Here is a 25,037-nt window from a genome sequence, read left to right on the forward strand (position 1 = left end):
TTTTAATAATGGAGGAAAAAACTGATCATCGCGGTCTCCGACCTCCCAAATCTCTACGTAGTGGTAGTGGAGTTATTGGGACATAAAAATGAAGAGCGACGTGTGGAAACAAATCACCAACATTGTTTTTGTGTCTGGCGGCGGCGGATACGTCAGAACAGAACTGTCCAGTCGGAGCAAAGGATGTAAAGTATGTGCTCAACACAACTCAACCCAAGAACTAAAGATTCATGGGAGGCCGGATACTGCCAGCTACTTCGTATCCGTCTGTGTGAACGCACCGCGGGAATCAGCATCTCAGCTTATGCTGCTTCAATTGTCAACACTCTTTTTTTCAACTGCCTTTTGAATTCCCTGTCTTTATGGAAATACAATACGAAATGACTGAAGGGCACCTTTAATTGAATTAGTTGCACCTGAGTACCAAGACTGTTTTCTTATGGACAAATCAGTAAATTGACTACTAGTTGTTTATGCAGTGCATTACTACATTACAAGCAAAAATTCTGCTGGTTCTAGCTTGTCACGTGAGGATTTTGTTTTTTTCTGTGATTTGTATCATTGTGAACTGAATTTAATTGGATTTTGGAATGTAGGTCAGACAAAACAAGCACTTTGGGCTCACATCTGTTGTCAGGCACAATTTTCAGTCTTTTCTGATATTTTATAGACTAAAATAAATACATTTATATTGAATCATCACCTTTAAATCAACAAATTCATCATGAATGAATGAATGAATGAGCATCTTTGGTGATTTGCATAAAGCCTACATATCTTTAAACGCGTCCGAAAAAGGAACTACGTTTCCCTAAAGCCATTGCTTCGAGTACTCGCTGTTGATTGGATGCAGCTCAGCTCATCTTTAGCGTGCAGGATTGTGCACGGGCCTGTCATCCCGTCAATCAAACAAAAACACTCTGGACCAATCCGATCCGGAATTTCCCCCGGTTGGGCGGGACCACTGCTCTTCCTCGCGTATCACGCCTGTTTCCTGGTCGTTGCTAACAACCTGCTGCCTGCAACTTCGCCAGTCCGCCGTCCCCTCATGCATTGGCGGGTTTCCAGCTGTAGTGTTGCTGAGACGTGTGTGAGGATGAAGCCGCGTCGACACTGAGTGCGGTCTGACTCCCAGCTCCGTGCCGGCTGCATGGTGCTCCGCGTCCCGCTCGCCTGCTTTCTGACGCTCGGGGCTGCGGTCCGGCCTCCAGACGCGGCTGCGAATTCACTTCAGTTCTCAGCGTCGCCTTGCTCTGAAGTCATGTTTATTTCATAAAGATGGCGGTGAGGGGGACACTGTAAACTAAATGACTGTCAGAAACATCGCCTCCATTTGTAATATGGTGAGTAACTCGCTGGTCGTGCGCGTTGCGGTCGATCTGCCTGCAGCCTCTGTGTTGAACCCGGTGTGTGAGGATGTACATGAGTGAGCCCCCCCCCCCCAGCAGCCCGACACTCCGTGCAGGGTGCAGGCTCCAGGCTCCTTCCGACAGGGATGCACAGTAAATCTCACTCTGGCGGTGGCTGGTTTAGCAGGCCCCGGTGCTCAGGCAGGCCCGCATCCCGAACCTTGACATTAATGTGTCGTGGACCTCCGTGACAGCTCCCTCCCGGCGGCGCAGACACTGTGCGTCGCAGCCCCGCGGAGACGACACACAGTGTGCGGTTGGTTTAGCCGTCACCGATGACTGACAGGTGAATGAAGCCGCGCGCCGACGGCTTATTGTGATTGCATAATGTGGCGTTGCTGCAGAGGACTGGTCACATCCCGCTAGCAGAGAGCAGAAATCTGCACTAATCTGTGTGTACGTTGTGTTCAGGGGCCGTGAAGAAGAGTGGGCAAGAACAGACTTCAACGCCCCCCCCCCCCGGGTTACTAATGTCAGGGCTCCTGCAGCCTGTGTCAGTGCTGCTTTAGTGCATTAATGACACACACTGCACTGAGTTCATATACTCTATCACCGCAGAAGAACTGGTGAATCAAGTCAAGTTTGAATGGACTCACCATGGCTGGACATTGGTCGCTATTACGTAGCAGGGTGTCTAAATGGTGAACACAGGCAGTCCTGAAAGGCTCTGTGACATCCAGTGTCTCATTGCACAGTAAGCCTCTCCGGTCCACTGTAGGACTGGCTGATATGGTCGAAATCACAACCTAAATGTGAATATTTTTCCAATTAGGGCTGCAGCCACCCATTCTTTTAATTATTGATTCGCCTGCTGATTATTTCTCAGCTAATGCGTTAATTGTGTTGTCTATAAAATGTGAGGAAATAATGAAAAATGCTCAGTGTAATATTACCTAAGCCCAAAATGATGTGTTTAGACAGCCCATTTCATTCGACCGGAAGTCCAAAACATAAACACATTCAATTTACTATCGTAGAACAGAGGAAAAAAAACAAACAAATATTCACGTGTAAGAAGCTGTGACCAGTTAATCTTTTGGCTAACTTAACTATTAATCAGTTGTCAAAATAGTTGCCGATTGATTTCCTGTCGATTAACAAAGAAATTGTTGCAACTCTAGTTTTATTTCAATCATTGACATATCGCAGTATGTCAAAAGTATGCAAATTGACAGAAAATAATCCAACTGGTGTTCTTCTGTGAGGCGTTGCATCAGACAGAACTCTTCCCATGTGAAAAACAGAACTTGCAGTCAATCATTTTGTTAGTTAGGAAATGAAATGAGCCTGCAGACACATAAGCTAATGCGTCAGGTGCCAAGTAAAGAGAGAAATGCTTTAATACACTGCACGACCCAAAAGATACTTGTGCTCACAGACAAATTAAGCCATAGTTTAGACTAATGAAAGTTTGTCGGGGTTACATTGATTTTTCTCTGATTGTTAAAGTTATATCTAAAGTAAAAAAAAAAAAACTAACAAGTCGGTCTTGTCCTCGAAGAATCTGTTTGTGCGTGTACAGTATCTCAGATCGGGAGCGGTAAATCGGACAGAGAGGTATTCGGTCTGCTTTGACAGAGGGAAATGACAGTCATTGAAAGTCAAAGCCTTCCCCAAACTAAATTGTCTTTTGTGTTCGCTCAACAAAGCTGTGGTTCATTTGGAAAAGCTTTGAGCTCTGACAAGTGAAAAGGCTCTGACGAGATAAGTGGTCTGTCTCAGCAATCAGGTGCAAGTACTCCTGACTTTTGACATGGATCTACCTATTCAGACCATATCCTTTTCCTATTTTGGCAGGAAGTTTTTCTTTTCGGTAAAAACTAAAAGGAATCAAGATGAGCAAGATTTTTTCACATTCCATGAGAAGCGGAGACCTTGGAATTGGGCAGAAAGGATCATTTCTTTCAGTTATACTGCATTAAAAGGAGACTTCTCATTTTGCTTTATCTCATAACGGTGGCTTTAGAGCTTTGTTAGCCTGTTGGTGCTAGCTGACTATACCAAATTTCCATATTAATTTGGCTATATATATATATACACAGCGTCTAAACAAATTAGCTTTTCACCTTAGCCTTGTGACTCTCTGTAAACAGAAATTTGTGTTATATGAGACGATGGTGATGATAACAACAACAACTAAATGCAGAATCCCATGTTTTCCTGTTGTGTCCTTTCAGGGCACCAATGCCTCTGCTCTGGAGAAAGACATCGGCCCGGAGCAATTTCCAATCAATGAACACTACTTTGGATTGGTCAACGTGAGTATCACTAAATCCTCTCATACATTAACAAAGGTCATTGCCAAAAAAACACTGGTGTCATTTTTCAGAACAAACTGCCACAGGATCCCGGTGAGTTATGTCCTCTGCTGGACAGCTGGTATTGAAGGCAACAGTGTTGTTTGTGAGTCTGTAGGCCAGTCTAGGGATGTTTTGCCTCTTAATATGGCATTTACATAAACACCCAAGTTTCTCAACACCCTAGCCTGCCAAATGAATGAAAACAAAAGAGCACATTGGTGTTTTTTCACCCAGCTAACTGACTAACGGACTGAAACCCCTTTTTTGTCCTGCTCTGTGTCCTTGTACCTCTGGTCCCTTCCTTCCTCAGTTTGGAAACACATGTTACTGTAACTCAGTGCTCCAGGCTCTCTACTTCTGCCGGCCTTTCCGGGAGAACGTGCTGGCCTACAAAGCCCAGCAGAAGAAGAAGGAGAACCTGCTCACGTGCCTGGCTGACCTCTTCCACTCCATTGCCACACAGAAGAAGAAAGTGGGCGTCATCCCGCCTAAGAAGTTCATCTCCCGCCTACGGAAAGAGAATGGTGAGAGTCCATGCCTTTTATAAAACCCCTTACATTTAGTGGAGGGAAAAAAAAAAAGTCTGCTGGAGCTCAGCAATTGCTTACAATTATATGAGCCATGTGCCAGATAAACAGTAACTCTTTGCGTGGTGGATGGATATTGCAGCCTTTCGTCGACACACACATACTGCACTCAGCTGTTAGCTATAAATAGATGAATTAATTGACAAGATACACCTGGTGCAGCACAGAGCAACAGCATCATGAAAAAGTTCACAGCGTATCACGAAATCTGAAAACGTGTTGTGCTTTACAGTAAACAAGGGGATAAAAAAAGAGCGGAAAAGATACAGTGAGATGAAAAAATGATTAAAACTCTTCCAACAAATTACCATCAGATAACAGAAAGCCACAAGATAAAATCTTGTTTTAAGAAGAGATTTAAAGAAGGACACTTGCTTGATATAACATAGTAAATCACTACGATGGATAGTTTTCACAGCAAACGTTTTGGCATTCAGGCGAGCCAGTTTCAGTGTCCCGGTACTGTGCACGTTTGGTATTCTTGCTATTGGGTAATTCATTCATTAATTGCACCACTTACACCAAACCTTTTCCACCAGATTTGGAAAAGGACATCATTGCATTGTTCAAATTTGCAGAATGTCCGTTTGTAGTAAAACATGGTGCGTTTTGATACCCTAATAAATATAGTTTGGTTCAAGGTAACAACTTCGTACTTTGTGCATTAACTAAGTACAACATGCTCTTTCCAGTAGTGTGATTGTTTTTAGGGTAGACTTTGTCATACATGAGCAATGTGCACTTGAAATTTAGACGTGAAATCTTTTTTTTCATTTTTAATGCCTCATCAGAAATTTTGATCTCTTTCAGACATACACATAGCTTCTAAGAAAGTACTATAACAAGTATTAAAAATAAGAATTTAAAAGATCTGATGTGGCTCAGTGTGAAGATATAGTGGCCTCCAAAGCACAAAATAACTTTTTAATCCAATTTTCAGCACGCCATGACTTGGCAAATAACTGTAGGCCAACCATTTAGAAGTTAAGTTCATCTAACAGTATAGAACAATCCCTGAAAATTTCAAGCGTGTATCATGAATGGTTCAAAAGTAATGACTTGTGGAACTTTGCAATTTTTTAGCAGCACTTGTTTATTAGAGCCACCACCCCTTTTTTTAAAGTCTCCATATCTCAGAACCTAAAGGAGATACAAACTGAAAAGTTTGCACACTAGTCGTTGGGTACAATGACATTTATGTGAGGTATGAAGCAAATCCAAGATGGTCAGTCGAGAGGCCTCTGTTAATTTGACATGGAATGATCCTATTACAAGCTAAATTGTGTCCCATGAAAAAAGTATTTCTGTGTGTAGTTTGGTGTCTGACAAAGAGCGTTCGGAAGAGCAGCTCGTACCAAAACATCTGTGAACATGAAACATTTTCTGTATGGACCTTTTCCCTTTTCTGTTCTCGTTTTTGCCAAAGCCATTAAGTGCACCTCTCCACATACGTGTTCCTAAACAATCAGAGAGTGGAGGTTTGTGGTTCTGTGTTATCTTTGGGTAGTTGTGTTGGCTTTAATATGGTCTGAATATTTGAGGTGAAGGACAGGTGCTTGTTGGTGGTAAGGTCATCTGGAGTGGAGCTGACAGAGAGGTAGACTGTTCTCTGCTTGCCATATTGAGGAAGCTCTTTATGTGAATGAACAATGCAATCTCTGTTGGGATCCAGCTTTGGTCAGCTGTCTCCTCTCTGGACTTTCTTTTTTTTTTTCCCCCCTCCTTCTGCTCTCTCTGTCTCTTCCCCCCTTCCCGATCCCCCACTTCTCAGTTTTCACCTTTCACATACAGATCTGTCAAAACAGGAGCGTGTGTGGATGCTGATGTCATCGGTGTAGCCTGTCAATTTTATTTACATTTCTCAAGAGAGAAATTCTCAGAAAAAAATTCTCATATTAGGAAAAGCTCGCATGTAACTAACCACAGTCATGCTGGCTGTCAGTTTGCCAGTGAGCCAGCAGGAAATGTTATTAATAACAACTGGGTTTGTCACAAATATTGTCAGTGGAAAAGGACTGTTAGCCATCCACATTGTCACCTCTCTCTTTACAGATATTATATAAAATACGACTGGACACTATACAAAATAACGTATGAAATCATTAACCTACAGTGTATGCTGTATGCAGTATATAACCAGCAGCTGGTTAGCTTAGTTTGGCACAAAGACTGGGTGAAGGGGGAAAGAGCTAGCCTCGCTCTGTCCAAAAGTAGCAAAATCCACCTCCCAGCACCTCTAAAGCTCAGCAATTGGCTGTAGCCTTGTATTTAGCAGACCGATGTGAGAAAGAGATCGATCTTTTCATCAAACTCTCAATCAGAAAGGAAATAAGTCAGTTTCCCAAAATGCCAAACTTATATTTTCAACATGGAGCTTTTCGGCTCTACTAAAATATCTATCTGTATATTTAATATCTTTAGTATAGGCCTGCTTTAGGCTAAGTGTGCTTGGTGCAGAATTGTCATGTACAAAAATATAAATATTAGATTCACAATGGGAAAATAATCACTATAATTAATGAAGATCAGAGGCCCAAAACCATGACCGGGACATCCTCAGTCCCCCTCTATGAGTCCTCTCCCTTTATGGTGTCTCTGCATCTCCCTCCAGATCTGTTCGACAACTACATGCAGCAGGATGCCCACGAATTCCTCAACTACCTGCTGAACACGGTGGCCGACATCCTGCAGGAGGAGAAGAAGCAGGAAAAGCAGAATGGACGCCTCAAGAACAATGGCACCGCCATCACCACGGAGACTGAGACGGAGAACAAGACAGAGCCCACATGGGTTCACGATATTTTCCAAGGCACACTGACCAATGAGACACGCTGCCTCAACTGTGAGACGGTGTGTGTCTTTGCTTTATTTGCCTATATCACATATCAGAAATATCCCAGAAATATCACATTGACATAAGTATTCACACCATTTGCTCAGTACTTTAGGAGCGATTACAGCCTCGAGTCTTCTTGGGTATGATGCGAAAAGCTTTGCACACCTGGGGATCTGGGGATTTTCTGCCATTCTTCTCTGCAGATCCTATCAAGCTCTGTCAGGTTGGATGGGGACCGTCGGTGGACAGTCGTTTTCAGGTCTCTCCAGAGATGTTTGTTTGGGATCAAATCAGAACTCTGACTGGGCCACTCTGGGACATTCACAGAGTTGTCCCTAAGACGCTCCTGCTTTGTCTTGGCTGTGTGCTTAGGGTCATTGTCCTGCTGGAAGGTGAACCTTCGGCCCAGTTTGAGTGCTCTGGACAAAGGTTGTCATTAAGGATCTCTCTGTACTTTGCTCCGTTCAGCTTTCCCTCAACCACGACTAGTCTTCTTTTCCCTACTGCTGAAAAACGCTGCCACCACCACACTTCACCTTTAGCATGGTATTGGGCAGGTGATGAGCGGAGCCTGGTATCCTCCAGACATGACGCTTAGAATTGAGGCCAGTTAAGTTACAGTTAAATCTTGGTTTCATCAGACCAGGGAATCGTGTTTCTCACAGTCTAAGAGTCCTTTAGGTGCTTTTTTCAAACTCAAGTGGCCTTTTTGTGTCTTGAACTTCCTCCCATCTCCACACAGGATCTCTGGAGCTAAGCCAGAGTGACCATCAGATTCTTGGTCACCTCTCGTACCAAGGCCCTTTAGTCCAGTCCAGTTTAGATGGGTGGCTCTACAAAGAGTCCTGGTTGTTCCAAACTTCTTCTATGTAAGAATCATGGAGGCCACTGTGCGGTTGGGAATCTTCAATGCAGCAGAATTTATTTATTTAATTTCTATTTATTTATTTAATTTATTTATTTATTTTTAACGCTCTGCAGGCGGTTCCTTCAACCTCATGTCTTGGTTTTTGCTCTAATATACAGCTGCCAGCTGTGACACCTTATATAGACAGGTGTGTGCCTTTCCAAATCATGTCCAGTCAATTGAATTTACCACAGGTGGACTCCAATCGAGCTGCAGAAACATCTCAAAGAGGATCAAGAGAAATGGGAGGCACCTGAGCTAAATTTAGAGTGTCATAGCTAAGCGTCTTATCACTTATGCCAATGTGATAGTTCAGTTTTTTCTTTTTAATAAATTTGCAAAAAATCTGAAATTCTGCTTTCACTATGTCATTATGGGGTACTGACTGTAGATTGATGAGGGAAAATTTAACAATTTAAGCATAAAGCTGCAACATAACAAAATGTGTAAAAAGTGAAGAGGTCTGACTACTTTCTGAAATCTTTCTGTATTAGAAGGGTAGTACATTTTATGTTGTTATCTGTCCACAGTCCTGCCAGTCCTTGTCCCACCCTGAATAAGAGATCCCTCCTAAATAAGTCTGAAAAAGGGATTAGCCCTTTGCAGAGATGCTGAGAGATGCAAAAAAACCAAAGAACAAAACAGATTTACTGAGCACGCCCCTCGGACTCTGACAACCCACTTTACGTCAGGGCTGCTAGAGGCTTTGTCCTTGCAATTTTAAGTGCGAAGAGTGGAACGGGTTGCCCTGAACAACCCCTGCAAACACCAAGACACTGCACTGTGCACAGACAAAAGCTACTCAGTATAATAAGCATTTCAAAAACAGGCTGTGTGTGTATAGGTGTGGGTGGGTGGGTGTTCTGTCACAGCGCAGCAGGCTTATCCTGACAGTTTAGTTTCCTTTGTGTCTTTCCCTCTCTTTGACAGGTGAGCAGCAAAGATGAGGATTTTCTGGATCTTTCTGTGGATGTGGAGCAGAACACATCAATAACACACTGCCTCAGGTAGTATCAAGTTTTTACATATTCATTCACAGCTAAAAGGCTGACAGTAGACCATATTCCCTTTGGTCTGATTGAAATCGAGTAACCGAGCCTCCTGTGGCATGCTCTCCCCTACAGGGACTTCAGCAACACAGAGACTTTGTGCAGCGAGTACAAATACTACTGTGAGACGTGCTGCAGCAAGCAGGAAGCACAGAAACGGTCAGTAAAGCACTGAGCTCACATCGCCGCGGTGATGTGTCAAAAACACGCTGAGCATGTATACTTCTCTGCAGGATGCGTGTGAAGAAGCTTCCTATGATCCTGGCGCTACACCTGAAGAGGTTTAAGTACATGGAGCAGTTGCACCGCTACACCAAGCTGTCCTATAGAGTGGTTTTCCCCCTAGAACTCCGCCTGTTCAACACGTCTGGAGACGCAGTCAACCTGGATCGCATGTATGATCTAGTTGCAGTGGTGGTTCACTGTGGCAGGTATGGTATATTGAGTACAAGCACAAATTAAAGGGCCACTCCACCCATTTTTCACATGAAGTTCAGCGTACTTTCAGTTGCATAATGTCTTCTGTGACTCTGGAGGGAGCTTTTCCGGCTTGGCATTGAGGATTCCAAGTTTAAACCTAAAGCACGCGTTAGAAACCGGAGGTGTGGTGTTTGAAAAGAAGTGGGCATTTAGGAGGCGGGTCCGTTCTAAAGGCCAGATTATGCTAGAAAAGAACTAGTTTGTGCGATGTCTTTTCCAACCAAGTCGGATGGCAGAAGTGAATTAGATTATACCTGACTCAACAAATTAGTAGGATCCAGCAATTTTTGGAGTTTGACCCTTACTAGAGACTAAAAGTTGGGATATCTCAGCCTCTGCTGCTTCATTTCTGACCCTTCTGTTTTTTAATCTGTCTCTCTGCTGAGTCTCCCAACTTTTATGGAAGTGTAACACCATATTGCTGAAGATTTCTCTGCAGATTTTGGCAATAGAAAAAATGAATTTAGTCAATTGACTGAATATTAATTGTTAAGAGACAAAATGTGTGCACCAAACATTGAGATACCGTAGAGACGATTAGATGCAGCGCGATATATTATTTTAACGTTGCATCACAAAGTAATGGTAAAGAAAAAAGATTACTTTGTGATTGTTTTACCGTAAAAACTTAACTACCTTTTAGAATCTTTAATAAATACCAATAGGTACCCATGTGGCAAACTGCTGATCATTGATTATCAGCGTCAGTTTTGTGTTTATACTGTAGACAGAAGAATGTTGTATATTGGGGGGGGTCTTAAGATTAAAGCATTTCTACAGTAGAGTCACTTTTTGTCTCTGTTTCCTCAGTGGCCCAAATAGAGGTCACTACATCACCATAGTGAAGAGTCATGGCTTCTGGCTGCTGTTTGATGATGACATTGTGGAGGTGCGTCACTCAGCCTGTTGTGGTCGGCTCAATGTCCCTTGACTCATCTGTCTGTACTTTTACTTTTCCTTGTTTTATCAGTAAACCATGTCTCACTTCTGTTGTGCAGAAAATTGACGCCCAGGCCATCGAGGAGTTTTATGGGCTTACCTCAGACATCTCCAAGAACTCTGAGTCAGGATACATCCTTTTCTACCAGTCCAGGGAGTGACTGGAGCTCAATCACTGACAGAGGCTTTGACTGAATAGGAGAGACCTTTTTCTGTTTTTTTTTTAACCTTCAGCCTAACAGACCCCAGACCCCAGACCCCAGATTCCTACCGTCTCCATCCCATCCTGCTCCAGTCCTCAACGCCAGTCCTTTCTGACGTATGTGCCAATCCTCTGCCAGTCCCAGTGTCCGCCACTGGGTTTACCTGTGCTTCATCTCTCTCTGTGTAATCTGCTTCTTGTCTTTTTGTCACCTGCATCTGGACTGCACTTTAAAACGAAAGCAAAAATGCTCTACAGCATGACAGAAACAAAATGGAGTCTACATCCACACCGAGTCCCACATGCCTGGTGTAGACTAGCGGGAGAAGCCTATCGAAGTGATTCTCTACCAGGAACATGTCGAGATGAAGGGTCTGGTGCACATACAGACAATTGTCAGAAATGTCGTTTATATGTATATAAGGTTTTATTCCCCCTCAATATTCCTTTCATTAGGGCTGTTTACCCATCACTGTCCAGTCGTTTGGATGTGTTCTTATCCCTGGTGGATGCATGAGAAGTGAATGAAGTTGGAGATAAACACTATATTAATATGATGAGAGATTTTGAAGCAATATCTGAGCATTAATTATAGAACTCACAAGCTTAAAACTACCTAAACTAAGTAACTTGTTGACAGTATAGGGGTTGTTTAGCTGTAGAGAATCGCTCTATGAGCTGCTTTCTGTCAATGTGACAGCTCATGTTAGTGTAACCAGACATGATCCAATACTTTAACCTAATCAAACTGAGCCACACGCTCTAACACTACACATGAGAGGAGACCCTGCAGTTTTCTCTGCCAGATGGATCTCCATTCAAAACTGAATCTTTATAATTTTTTATTCTGATAGAAAACCCATATTTATTGAACTCGACATATTTATTACTGTTATTTGTAATACTGACTGGTAGATAATGAAAGTGATTATGTAACATGGCTCTTTTGAGAGTTTTGTAGTTTGACTCTGATGTCTGAGTTCTCAGTGTGAAGGACATTGTATATGTAATACACAGCTTCATAAGACAGCTAAAAAAAAAAAGGGTTTTATCAGTATAATTTTGTAGTATGCATGTTAAATAAAAAATATAAGACAGATTAACATGATGCAAGTGAGAGACATCCCTTAACTGCCCAATCTTTTGATTGACATGAAAAAAGTGAAAATAGTGCAATAAGAGGAGAAGTTATCCAACGTGCAATTTCCCAGTGAGACTAATATCTAGAAAGTTTAAATGTTAGTAGTAGATGTGTTTGTTTTTGGCTGATCTTTTCCCAGTGCTGTGTGTTTGATTGCTTGTGATATCAAAGTAAATGCCCCCGTTTACCACGTGCAATGTACACTACCTGCTGGGATGTTAGCTACAATGTTCATCTTTCTTTTTTATAACCATTAAAAACAGGATTGTCCTTTTTTTTTTTTTTTTTTTTTTTCCATTCCTATGTTGAACTACAGCATATTAGTTTTCTCTTGGTTTGTCTCATTTTGATGATGTAAATTGTGTGTCATACAGTACATAGCATATTGGAATCCCAAATCCCATAGAGGTAAAATTCAAGCTGCATTGTTAATTAATACAATATCCCTTGTACTGTGGATGTTTTCCCCAGGGTTTGTTGTCATGCCATGTAGAATAGTGCCACATCAAAGAACTTGTTTTCATGTGAATGACATTCCTATTTGTTGCACATCAGAGGAAATTACCATTTCAAACACATCTAAGTAAGAAGTAGGAGTAGGATTCATTTGCTAGTTTAGTGTCTGTGTCCGTACAGGAGAGGCAGAATTTAAAGTGAAAACAGCAAAACCCGGGGCGGTGTATGCGCTTGTTTCTGCTGTCTCCTCCATTTAGTCTGTTACCGGGTGAAGTCACGAGTACTACGTGCCAAACTGGAATCGATACTGACCTCGCAACGGTCTTTAACAGGACATTATTTTCTTTGTAAAGATACAACTGTGTATATATATATTATGTAGAAAGACACATCTGGAAATAGGAAAATATTTTTTTAAAGTGCAGATCTTAAAATGTAAAGACACTCACAGCAAAGATTTTAGCTTAACGCTGAGCATTAATGAAACCCTGTTAAGAAATACTGTGCTGTTTTACAATCACTCGATTACATAATCAATCAGAACTGTGCAGAGGTCAACATCTGTTATGTTATGGCTATTACTGGGTTGAACTGAGCCAGGATAGAAAACAGTAGCAGGAATAGTCTGAGATAGACTCAGGGGAGAAGAGACTCTTTATGTGCTGATCTTCCATGAACACTTATGCACTTGCCCTCACTGTGATGCTCAGTCGTTGCACTTGGTCTTATATATCTTACTGTGATAGTATTCTATCGAGAGCTCAGGTGCAGAGAGTCCTGCACCAGGTGGGATCTGACAAAGCTTGTGGGAGGGAAGGAGGAGATGAATCAGAGTCTCCGTTTGGCTGTAAACTGAAAGTGCACTTTATTAGTGATGAGCTTCAATGCTTTAACATGAAGAACCACAGTCTAACACACTCATTTTGAGTTTTTTTTCTTCTGTTCAATAAAATGACTCAAATAATTTGCCAGATTGTTTGTTTTTAGTCCCCTGCTTGCTTCCTGTTATTTTAAAGAGTGGGAGGATGAACCATAAAAAAAGACACAAGGGCTTCCTCCCTTAATTTTTAGCCATGCTAGCGTTGTTGATCTAGGAATGGCACTGTTGGTTAGTCTGTTCAACACTTTGGTCCCCATGGAAATATCTCAACAACTGTTTGATGGTTTGTAATGAAATTTTAAACAGACATTCATGGTACCTAGAGTGACTCCTGCTGGATTTGGTGACCCCTGACCTGTCCTCTGTAGTTCATCCCATTTCGCCATTTATGAAAGGGATTGTCTCAAAATTTTGACATTCATGGTTCCCAGAGGATGTTTCCTAATGATTTTGGAGATCCCATGACATTTTTCTCTAGCTCCACTACAGGTTCACAAATGTGCAAATATTAGGACGCTTACCCACTAAGGTAGAGCACATGGGAAATACTATGCCTGCTTATCAATAGCATGTTAGCATGCTGACTTTAGCATTTAGCTCACAGGGCCGCTGGCATGCTGTAAACTCTTAGTGTGTCTCAATGCCATAGTAATTGTATACAATACACTGTATACTATATGCTAATTGACTTAGTATTTTTAGCTGTTTTTGCAGTTTTATACTAAAAGGAAATTTTACAACGCATGCACCGATGCATGTGAATCAAACTGTGACTATGGAATGTCTCTGGCAAAACTTTATTTTTGTTAATTATTTTGTTTTGTTTTCTGGAGGGTTCACAAATCTCTCTTACCATTATCCACAATTTATATTTTTAAATTTTATCCGGCAGTTAGCAGCTCAATTTCCATTGTGCATACTGACTTTTTTGGATGTATTTTATTTATTCAGTTTTCCAGTATGAACACAGTATATTCAAAATCTGCTTAGAATTACTACATAGTTAGAAATTGGGGCATAGCTTTTGTCTTTTTACTGTGTGTCCATTCTGTATGAGAGCATCCTGGTAACAGCTTTTGTGGAAAACAAGTTCATTCCCTGGAAAACATTGTTATGCCAAAGTTTTCTCAGCAATAAGAGACTGAGCAGAGAAGAATAATAACAAGACTACTTGTTTACTCTGCAGCATCCAAGTCTGCCCAGAATATGTCTTTGTCTAAAAGGAACTTCCTGTTTGCTTTGGTTTTCACTTAATATTAGACATGTCTATCTTCACAGCTATCAGCGTGTGTCCTTTCAGTCACCCTGAAACCTCAGCCAATCCCACAGAACAAAAAATACTGTGCAAGAGGAAAAGATAAGTGATTTTTAAAGAGGGCAGGAGTGGACAGAGTAAGTAGAAGTACTTTTACTTTAAATAAATTTTACCCTTGTAGAAGTCAAATTACTTGTGTAAAAATGCATTCAGATAGAAGTACATAGTCAGTTACATCGTACTCTGAGTAAACGTTACTGTTACATTTTTTAAAAGGGGAGGGGTAAAAATGTTATATGGTGATAATAATGATATATGATAAAACTATGACATTAAAGGCCATCTTTAGGCTACCAGGCTTTCAAGTAGGCATATTGGTATTTCAATGCATATACACTGTTCCCAGATGAGAAACACGTGGAAAGCAAATTCAGTGAACTCCAGTTAGGCAATCTGCAGCCCGTGCATACACCTGATAATTACAAATATACACTCAGTTGGCAGTTTATTACGTACAAACTAGCTAAAACTAATGCAGTCTAATGCAACAGTCCTGCAATAAATCCTCCCTTCATGAAGGTTATAATGTTCAGTTTTTATTAAAATTGTTTTAGAGAGGTGTTGATTTAACTGTTGGATCATTTTGGAAGATGTAGTGTGTTGCTGATGTTGAACTGTATTGCGTTATACAGACACGTGTTTCTGTTATTTAGCCCACCTTCACTGATATAATTAGGGTGGACAAAATAATAGTAACACCTGATCACCACAGCTTGTGTCCAGACTTTATGTAGCAATATTAAGCTACATAAATAAAATAGCTGCTACTTCTTACAGAATTAACAGCAGGATAAAGCAGCAAACGTGGACGAAGAAGTCATAGCTGAAGGATCCAGTATTTAAGAGTTGCTTACATTGCTAACAGCATGCAGCTGTTGTTCAGGCAATCGCAGGTGTGTTTGATTTGGGACACTTGCCGTGGACGACGGGTGGTGCATTGAATCGGTGATTAATTAAGGTGATTTATCTATGAGGTAATGCTAAAAATCACCTCACAACCCTTGACCCTGGGTCAGCGACTGTGGACATTTCGAAAGTGTAAACTGAGAGCTGTTAGCAGCTCCGCTCTGAACAGAGCTCTGCCCTCCAGCGTCCACAGACCGTGATGCTGGAGACTCACCAACAGCTTCTGCTGTAGCTGATAATTGGCTCCTTTGTTGCATTTCTCACAGGGTTAATCATAACTTCATCATGTGACTTTTGTTTTTACTCTGTAATGATTTAGATTTAATATAGCAAAATAAATACTTGAGTTAGAAATTTACTTACAGTGTAACTTCACCCCAAGCTCTGACACTAATTCCACCCACACCATAATTTTGAAAAATGCTAAATGGTTGGAAAGGGGCTCTAAGGGGGTTGGCATGGATGTGTGAGGCAGAAGTTGCTTTGTGACCTCAAGGCACCTATGCTATAGGGCTCTTCTGATGTGGAGGTCTTTTCCCCTCCAGAATCCCCTGAAGTGGAGATTAGCGTGGTGGAGGACCATGGTGGTCCCAAGCCGCACCAATTCAAGCCATTGGCTCCAGCTCCACTAATGCAGCCGGACCTTTCGGAGTCGAGCATGTAGTTAAAATAGAAGTATTGTCAAGAAAATGCTGCCTGCAAATGTAGATAGCAGTGTTTTGCAATCGAGGGACCTGCTGCCATCTGCAACTATTGCCTTGTCATATGAGCGTCTGAAGAGAAAGATGCAGTCCAGTGGTGCTCTTACAGCCGTCAAAAACACAAGTCTAAACCACTGCGCCAAAATTGAAATGTACTAGGTAGAGGGTTCGCAAAAAATATAGTAAACTCCTGTGAATGATGAGTCTCAATCAGTATATATTTGAAAATGGGCCTGGTTTTACAGACTCCCACTCAAGGATGGGTGATGGGGGAGGTGGGCTGCCCACCTCTGATTGGATTGGAGTTAACATTTTTTTTAATGACTTAAATAAGTTCCAAAAGGTAGGTGGCGTGTTGAGCCATTTTCAACCCATGAAATGCAAATTTTTATAACTTTGGAAAGAAATGTCAATATCAACACCGGCATTGACTTGTTTCATCACAGTACAGTCATATCATTTAGTTTACAGGTCAGAAAAACATGTTTAAGTGTGCAGTACCTCTTTAAGAGGGAATTACTGATTTTTTTGTTACAGTAACAAGAGTAAATATTACTTCCACCCCTGTACATACCCGAATAAAAGGCAGGCTTTAGGTTTTAGCCAATCTCAGTTTTGCTGCAGAGCAAAAAAAAGGTGACCACCTACAACCGCGCCATCTTTGCAAACCTTGTATAACCTAGAGTATTTAAAATATATATTCAGTCAACTCCGATTCTCGATTCTCCACGTCGGTCGCCTCTTGCTTCTCCCCTCCGATAGGTGGGACACTCTGACACAGGCAAGGGCAGCAGGAGCTTTGGCTTGGCTCATCTCCATGGCAGTCGCAGCAAATCAAGTAAATGCAGACCCACTTACAAGACATTACTGAGAGTGGCGGCACATATGTTTAATGGAAAGATGGATGGAGGGGCTGATCAGCAGGGGTTACACACTGCAGTTCGCCTCAACCTTCCCGATTCTTGAAAACAGTCCCATCACTCAAGGAGCAGTCTCTCGCTCTCAGATCAGAGCTCCAGGAACTCGTGACGAAGAAAGTATTTTCCAGGGTTCCTAAGGGACAGGAAAATCAGGGCGTTTACTCCCGATATTTCCTGGTTCTGAAAAAGGGCAGATTGAGACCAATCCTCGAACAAATTGATAATGGAGAGGCCCTTTCATATGCTGAAGATCAGATAGGTGCTTGTATGTGTTCACCAGGGTGACTGGTTCACTTCCATAGATCTGACAGACATATACTTCCACATCTCCATCAACCCAAAACACAGGAAATCCTTTCACTTCTCGTTCCAGGGGACTCCGTACAAGTACAACTGCCTGCCAATCAGTTATTCCCTGACTCCACAGACGATTTCCAAGTGTGTGGAGACAGTTCTGCAGCCGTTACGCAGGATGGGTATGGAGTGCTTTTTTACCTGGACAACCTGCTTTTGCTGGCTCGCTCCAGGGATGAGCAGCTTTACAGACGAGCAAACTAGTGACACATCTGTCGAGCCTGGGCTTTGCCATACACTGGAGAAGGAGCTGTCCTCTTCCCTCCCAGCTCGTGGTCTTTAGGGGGGTGGAATTCAGTAGGGTTAAAATTTACACTGCTGCTATTTCATCCTGTCATGAGGGCTTTGGTGGCAAATTGGTGTTTAGTTACCCTCTGATGAAACGTTTCGCTAAAAGGCGACATAAGCCAGTGTCTTGCTCCCTCACCCTACATTGGGATTTAGTGCTGGTTTTACGCACACTGGTTAAAGTCCCCTTTGAATCTGTGGATCAGGTTTCGCTAAGTCTGTCAGCTAAAACAGCTCTGCTGTTGGCTCTTATGTCAGCAAAGAGAGCCAGTGACTTATCTGCCCTCTCTGTGGCCCTTTCATCCCAGGGGATGGCAGCTTGGCTATCTTATGCCCTAACCCGGCTTTTACGCCTAAAAGTTCCACTAGCTCCTTCAGGTCAAGAGTGATAACTCTGGATGGATTCTCTCTTTCTCCTCACATCTCTGAGGAGGAAGCCATGTTTCATCTCCTCTGCTCAATGCACGCGCCTTCCTCCTATGTTGCTCGTACAGCTGCATTTTGCCGTTCCCAGCGCCTGTGTTTGTACACTACAGAGAGTTAGTTGATAGTTGATTCATATTCTTATGGTGTAAATTGACACGTGATACCACTAACTGTCACTTTCTGCCACCAGTTCAGCTCAGCCCACAAAAGACATCATCGCTGTTTACAAACACAAAGAAAAGGTCTATACACTTTTTGTCAATTTCAGCGACTATTTCCTCACGGTCCTCCAGCTGACCGTTCTGTGTGTGCACTCGAAAACCTTCTGGTGTTCGTAGACAATCTTGGCTTTGTAAATGGGAAAGAAAGTGACTCGGACCGAACCCTACAATATTCCAGCCAATCAACACGTTGCCTCAGGAGCACAGAAGAGAGGGGTGATTTGCTGTTGTGCTCAAATCAACAACCTTTCGCTAGACTCATGGACTGCACCTGTAAGTAAGTGTTATATTTCAGCTGGATTTCAAGCCACAAAACATTATGAAGTTTTAACTGGTATGGAGTTTCTACTAAAATAATTTTTTTTTTTTTTTTTTGCATAACGTGCTAAAATTTTGTTTATCTCTCCTAAATAAAGAATGAAGTGTTTTCTTTTGACACTACTTTAACAATTATGTTGCAACCGAAACTTCACCACGTTTCGGTCGTGACAATTTTAGATTATTTTGAGCCTATCTCAAAGATGCTGGTCAGCGCATGCTTAGCTAGCATAGTTCTGAACAGTTGTACACACGTAAAAAATTAAATTTTCTTCAATTACACCCAAAAAAGTTTGACAGACAGACAATATTCAGATACAGACAGACAGATATCCCTCCATTTATAGTTAGATACTGCTAATATAGGTTACTGCTGTACATTGATATTGGGCTTACTGTATATTTTGCCTCCCAGCGCAGGGAAGTAGATACAGTACATGCATTAACAACAGTCATGAAACATCCTTAGGAAAGTGTTCTCTTTTTGGGATGTGATTTGTGGCATCAGCGGGAATCACAATGTAACATTAATAATAAAGACACCTACTGTATGACTAGAGTGGAATTGTGTTGATCACAGTGTTTCCCAATGTGCCTCTCCAGTGTTTAGTTCAATCTGAGGCACAACAAGGAGAGGGGTGACTGAGGGTGTTTGTCTTTTCCACTAATTTGTTGTAGGATTTAGAAATTAAGCCTCAGTGAAAAGCCACAGGTGGTCTTGGACATGATAGTGACCTCTCATTCTGTTTCTGTGAAAAGATCCCAGGCACTTCTCAGAAAGACTTCATCTCCCACAGAGAGCTGTACACAAGGATACATGCATCCTGGTTATCAGCAGATGTGAACCAACAGAAATCCAGGAAACTCTCTGTGAACAATGATGAGACAATGTACAATTTATGTACGTTTCAGCTCTATTTTTTTACAAGGTCATTTCTAGAAAACAAAGTAACTAGTAGACTTTCAAATGAGTGCAACCTCTTCATTACTGTGATGTCCCAAAGGACATGAAGTGGCCTATATCTATCCTAGTTTGACCTGTGCAATCTCTGACATTATTGACTGCTTTTGGTCTTGTTTGCCTCATTGTGCATGTTTTTGAGGCTGTGTAGATGCACTAAAACTGGACTGGACTGATGAATCATCTCATACATTGCTCTCAAATTATAAAAAAACAAGTCAGTTAAATAAAAAAGAAACAGCATTTTCACAATGCATCAGTGAGCACCATCCTTATTTGCACTTCAGTTCCAAAGAAAAGCAGTGCATGTACAAAGGACTCAACATTTATAACTTTATACCATATAATCATGCAACACAAGCCTCAGTCCCCAGTCATGGCTATTTTGGTGAGAGCTGTATAGGAAAAAAGACCAAAATAAACCAAGTGTTTCTAACTAATTACTGGGACAGTGCTCTAAAAATAAATGTTTGATGCAAATGCCTTTGCAAAGTCCCCAGAGAGGGAAGGACTCAGTAACTTCCAGTTAGTCTGGGTTCCCATCTGCCAAGTAGATCACCAGCTTCTACTGCTGTTACTATGAGCCATGTTTTCTTCCATGGTCCCTTACATACCTCACAAAAGACATTTCATGACATTACAGTTCAAGCGAGTGAGCAACAGTTACAGACCCAATCTTTAGTTTCAGTCTAAATCACCACAGAACTTCAATGTGCAGGAAATGTTCAATGCTAAAACAAATGTCTTTAAAACAGTTTAAGTGGTAAACTGCATATTTCTCACTTCATGCTGTCGTAATGTGGACATTTAGGCTGCATAAAATCTGCAATGAGTGCCAGATGCCCTCCTTACCTCCACATGATTTAGTCAGTCAATAAACAGTTGTCTCTGTTGTTGCTTGGTCTAGTTTTCTATCTGACACCTGACTGACTGTGTGTTGGAGATTTGACCTGTTTCTTTTACTCTGTGATTCCAAGAACCAGATGGTGGGGCTCAGAGTGTAGACTGATTGGATAAGAAAAACATGTTACGCAAAGTGTCAGGGATAAATATCCTCTATTTATACAAGTAACTCTGCTTTGGCATACCCACTAAAATCATCTAAGCTCTGCACAAGGTTTGTTTATGGCAAAGAAGAGTCCGATTTTTTGGGTCATCCGCTGTATGATATTAATAAGATATCTTTTGGTAGTGATTTTTTTTCAAATCGAAATGCTGAACACGTAACATAGGAGATATTGAGGCTTATTTTCTTACTGTCTAGTTGTCCTCAGAACAGATGGGTGGACAGCCAAACAGCATTATTCTTACAGTGTCTGGTACCAGAGAAATCTGAGTTTTGATTCACCACTGAGTCAGACTTGAAGGAAATGTGACCAATTGCTTTGCGGGAGAAATCAAGAAGGGGACATTGTTAGGCATAAACAGCTCGTAACTTTTAGTCCACCATAAGGACAACATTATCTTGTAGAAAATATGTAGCAGGGAACTACAGTAACTTAGAGAAACACATGCAAGAGATTGAATCTACTGAACATCTTGAACGCATGATCTGTTTGTGTAGTTGTTAAAAAATTGTGACAAGTATTTTACCAATATATATTCATTTCTAAATAGTAACTTTAATACTTGAATCCACTAGTGTAGATGTAATATGAGTAAGCTAAAGACTAGAAAAAGAATCCCACTTCACTTCCATTACAATGAATTATGAAATATTGTACATCCTGGAATCCAACAATCCTACAGGTATGCTTCTGTTTCTCAGTGTTTCCATACTGTGGTTAAATGTTGAGCAATCACATATCGGATTTTCCATTCCTTATAACGGTGTATTGGCTGCTGTCATTTTATCAGTTTATCCTCCAATTATCCTTCTGATCATATCACACATTTCACACTTATTATTCTCTTCATATTCTATCTATTGTTATGTCATCTATTATTCTTGTAACCTTTAAGTTTTATACATATATGTATATATATACACATATATATGTGTGTATGAAATTAAAATTCATATATATTTTCCAAAGAGAAGGCGGGAAACCATCATCCTAAGATCCTTGTTTCTCAAAAGTAAATGTTCTTTTATGCGTTAAGTTTTCACAGATTTATTCATATTGTAAAAGGTTCCGTAGCCATAAGCAAGTTACTTAATGGTCTGAGCCTTGCAACCCATAGCCCAGCTACTGACAAGCTGAGACATGGAAAGAGTTATATTTCTGTGATTCACATGTATGCACAGTCAGGCACTCTGCACAATGGAACTAGTGCAAAGCGTGATGAGCGAATTAGGCACTGAAGAGCAGTGCCGTCAGACAGGAAAGCTTACTGTTCAAGAAAAGGCCTTTAATGAAGGCGCTAAGTAGAGATATGTCACACCAAGAATCAGTATTTTGCCAAAAAGATTAATCTGTTGAGATTGAGATGCATCATTGCCCTGGCGCTGTTTATTGTTGCGTAGCATTTTTCTGATTGGCAACACGTGTAAGTTGTGTCTCTTGACCTCCTGCTGTGAATGACTGTTAACAATAAAAGAGAAAAGATCAGGATGTTCACAGGGGCAATTAGACCGTTAAGAATTTGAATTATTTTCATTCAGGTGTTTTTACTTGACTGGGCCTTCAACCTTTTCTGCTATGAATCATTCTAATTTATTGTTTTCCAGCCTATTTTAAAATCCTGCCATGTGGGCACACAAATATATTTATTGTCCATTCAAGGTCCTTCATGAAAAATCTATAAATGAGGCTGCATATACATATACACAACATACATACATACATACTGCAGAATTTCTCATACAGACCGAATTTTAAAGTTAAGACACTCATTATAAACATTATATAGTGTCATATTGTCTGAAAACATGTTTTATGGGTGAACACTAAGACTCGCAAATACTGGCAACAAACTGGTACACAGAGAGAGGATTATGTTTGCAGCAAAGCTGAAAAACTTTTTTCCACACCACCAGAGCAGCTTTGGCCCTTAGTCTGAGACTGCTGATGACCAGAGTCGTGACAACTGACCTTGACCTTTGTCTTGGTTGCTCTAGCCAACATACTAATCATTCCCTCTCCTTACCTCCTCTGTTTTTTACCTCTACATACTAGAGAAATATGGCTCTTTCTGCCTCTCCTTGGGGAGTGACTTTTGGGCAACACAGAGGGGCATCTGGTAGGAGCGAAGTACTGAACGTCCCCACACAGCCCGATGTTGGTTCAGGGGCCCCGTGCAGAAAGGCATGCATATATATCACAGGGGATCTGCTGGAAAATGTTTGTCCCACTGGTACGATTGCCAGTTTCATGTTAACTAAGAGATTTGCCATAAGTGAGAAAATATTCTTATTCACAAGGTCGTGCTCACTGTGAGCATTGCATTTCCAGTGGTAGAAAGTCCATTTATTCAAGTACTGTACTTAAGCACAATTTTAAACAACTTCTTGAGCAGTACTTATTGAGCAATTCAATTTTATTCTACTTCATACTTCTACTCCTTTACATTTCCGAGGCAAATACTGTACTTTTTTACTACCCTACATCTATCTGACAGCTGTAGTTACCGGTTAATTTACAGGATTTTACATAAAAAATACCATCTACCAAACTGTATATATAAGATTTAAAATTAGCTCCACCTCAGCAAGGTACAACTTTAAAATGCATACGTGGTTAATTGTTAATGCATCCATAAGATAATCCAACAATGTGCACAATATAATAACATTCTAACAGGGATTATTCTGCAAGTACTTTTATTTTTGATACTTGGAGTACAGTTTTCTGATAATGCTTTCACTTAAGTAAAACTTTTACTAAGACTCTTACATGTTATAGAGTGTTTTTTCATTGTGGAATTACTACTTTGACTTGACTGAAGGATCTGAATACTTCTCATTTCACTTTACATTTCACTGTGTAAGAAACTGGGACACACTGAGGTAATATATAGCGTTGAACTGCCATCTAGTGGGGAAATACAATTACAATTACAAGTACGTTTCTGCAAGTCCGTGGGTTAAAAAGTCAGATCCAAACCAATCACCTTTTCATATTTAATCATCCATAATTTAACACAAACAACTGAAATCATAAAACAAAATGTTGTCATACTGACATCTTATTGTAGTGTTCTACTTGTTCTGTCAGCCTCTTAAATTTTTCTATTCTACATTTTTCTGTTTTGCAGAAAACAGTTTTCATTTCTGTCTGCTTTCCCCCAATCACAGTTTCACCTCTTCACCTCTATGCGTGAGAGACAGAAATAGACAAAAGACAAGAGACAGACCCATCCAAAGACACGCTAGTATGTTCAGTCAGTATAAGTCAAGCTGTAAAGACTCGACACCACTGGAGTTCAAACCACAGCCACAAGAAAGTTTCCATATATTTAATAGTTGTACTTGATCTCGGCGAGGTCGCTGTTATTACAGCTCTTAGATCCACCAGATCTTTCTTCCTTTTTTCTTTCTCTCTCCCCCCTTTAATCACCATCCCTGTTCAGGCTGGGGTTGTTCAGCACCAAGGCCAGTCGGACACGAGATTGGCGCCAGGTTTGATCGCCTGTTTCTGTCAGAGTATGAAAATCTAAGTGTAACGAGCCCCGGCGGGGCAGTAATCTTCAAAGCTCGCACCTGCATCCACGGCCCTTTACCCTGCCAGTGCTACTCTGTAATGTAAATGGATGGCTGTTATTCACATTAATCACATCATCCAGATGTGCTTTTACATGGAGCATTCTAGCATCTAGGCAGGGCTGTCTATCTAAGGACAAGAGGCAGGTCAAGTTCAGCATGGTGCATCAACTGACAAAGCAAACCATTAAGAAATTATAGCTCAGATTGACATCCTAGCTGTGAGATTTTCCATCTGAAAATGTAAAGAGATTTCTCTTTGCCAGAAAGCTGACATCTAGTTGATCTCCTCCATCTTCAAGAAAGAGAAAAAGGTCATGACAGACTCCAAGAATTCAATGATGTGTTTAAAACGACTCCGCGGAAAATCATGAACCAAATCACTTCACTATGGGCCCTGCTTTTGTGTCACTGCTCTTTCAAGATCATGAAATGCAGGGCATATGATTACCAGGCCAGGTCTGGACGTCTCGTAGAATGCATTGTCCAGCTGATTTCGGGGGAAATATATTAATTTTCGAGCAGGACAGTGTGTTTTTCTGCACTTAAAGTGGTAATTGAGACATTTAATCCATCTGTCTGATGTCAGGAAATCAGAAGTTCATCAACACAGACATCACAGTTTCTGAGAAACTGTGAAGACAATAAAATCACTTGATTTCAAAATATTCTTAACCGGCTAACGTTTGTGATAGCCCAGATGTGCAATGGATGACAGAGGAAGAGGAAACAGTCTGGACAAATGTCTGATTTGGGAAAAAGAGAGTCCAACTTCTAAGGCATTTTTCTGTATTTGATA

The 25,037-nt window shown here is 41.1% G+C and overlaps 1 protein-coding gene across 1 annotated transcript; it reads left to right on the top strand.

The window, feature by feature from the left end:
- The first annotated feature begins 963 nt into the window (after positions 1–963).
- Positions 964–12,137, top strand: usp46 (ubiquitin specific peptidase 46). The gene is made up of 9 exons (XM_040129296.1): positions 964–1,343; positions 3,587–3,667; positions 4,020–4,233; positions 6,908–7,146; positions 8,970–9,046; positions 9,164–9,247; positions 9,322–9,519; positions 10,379–10,457; positions 10,567–12,137. Exons 1-9 carry the CDS (start codon positions 1,308–1,310, stop codon positions 10,666–10,668), a joined length of 1,110 nt encoding a protein of 369 aa, XP_039985230.1. The 5' UTR covers positions 964–1,307; the 3' UTR covers positions 10,669–12,137.
- The last annotated feature ends 12,900 nt before the right edge of the window (positions 12,138–25,037 follow it).

The sequence above is a fragment of the Xiphias gladius genome, chromosome 6, assembly GCF_016859285.1.
Source record: "Xiphias gladius isolate SHS-SW01 ecotype Sanya breed wild chromosome 6, ASM1685928v1, whole genome shotgun sequence".
NCBI classification, from domain to species: domain Eukaryota; kingdom Metazoa; phylum Chordata; class Actinopteri; order Istiophoriformes; family Xiphiidae; genus Xiphias; species Xiphias gladius.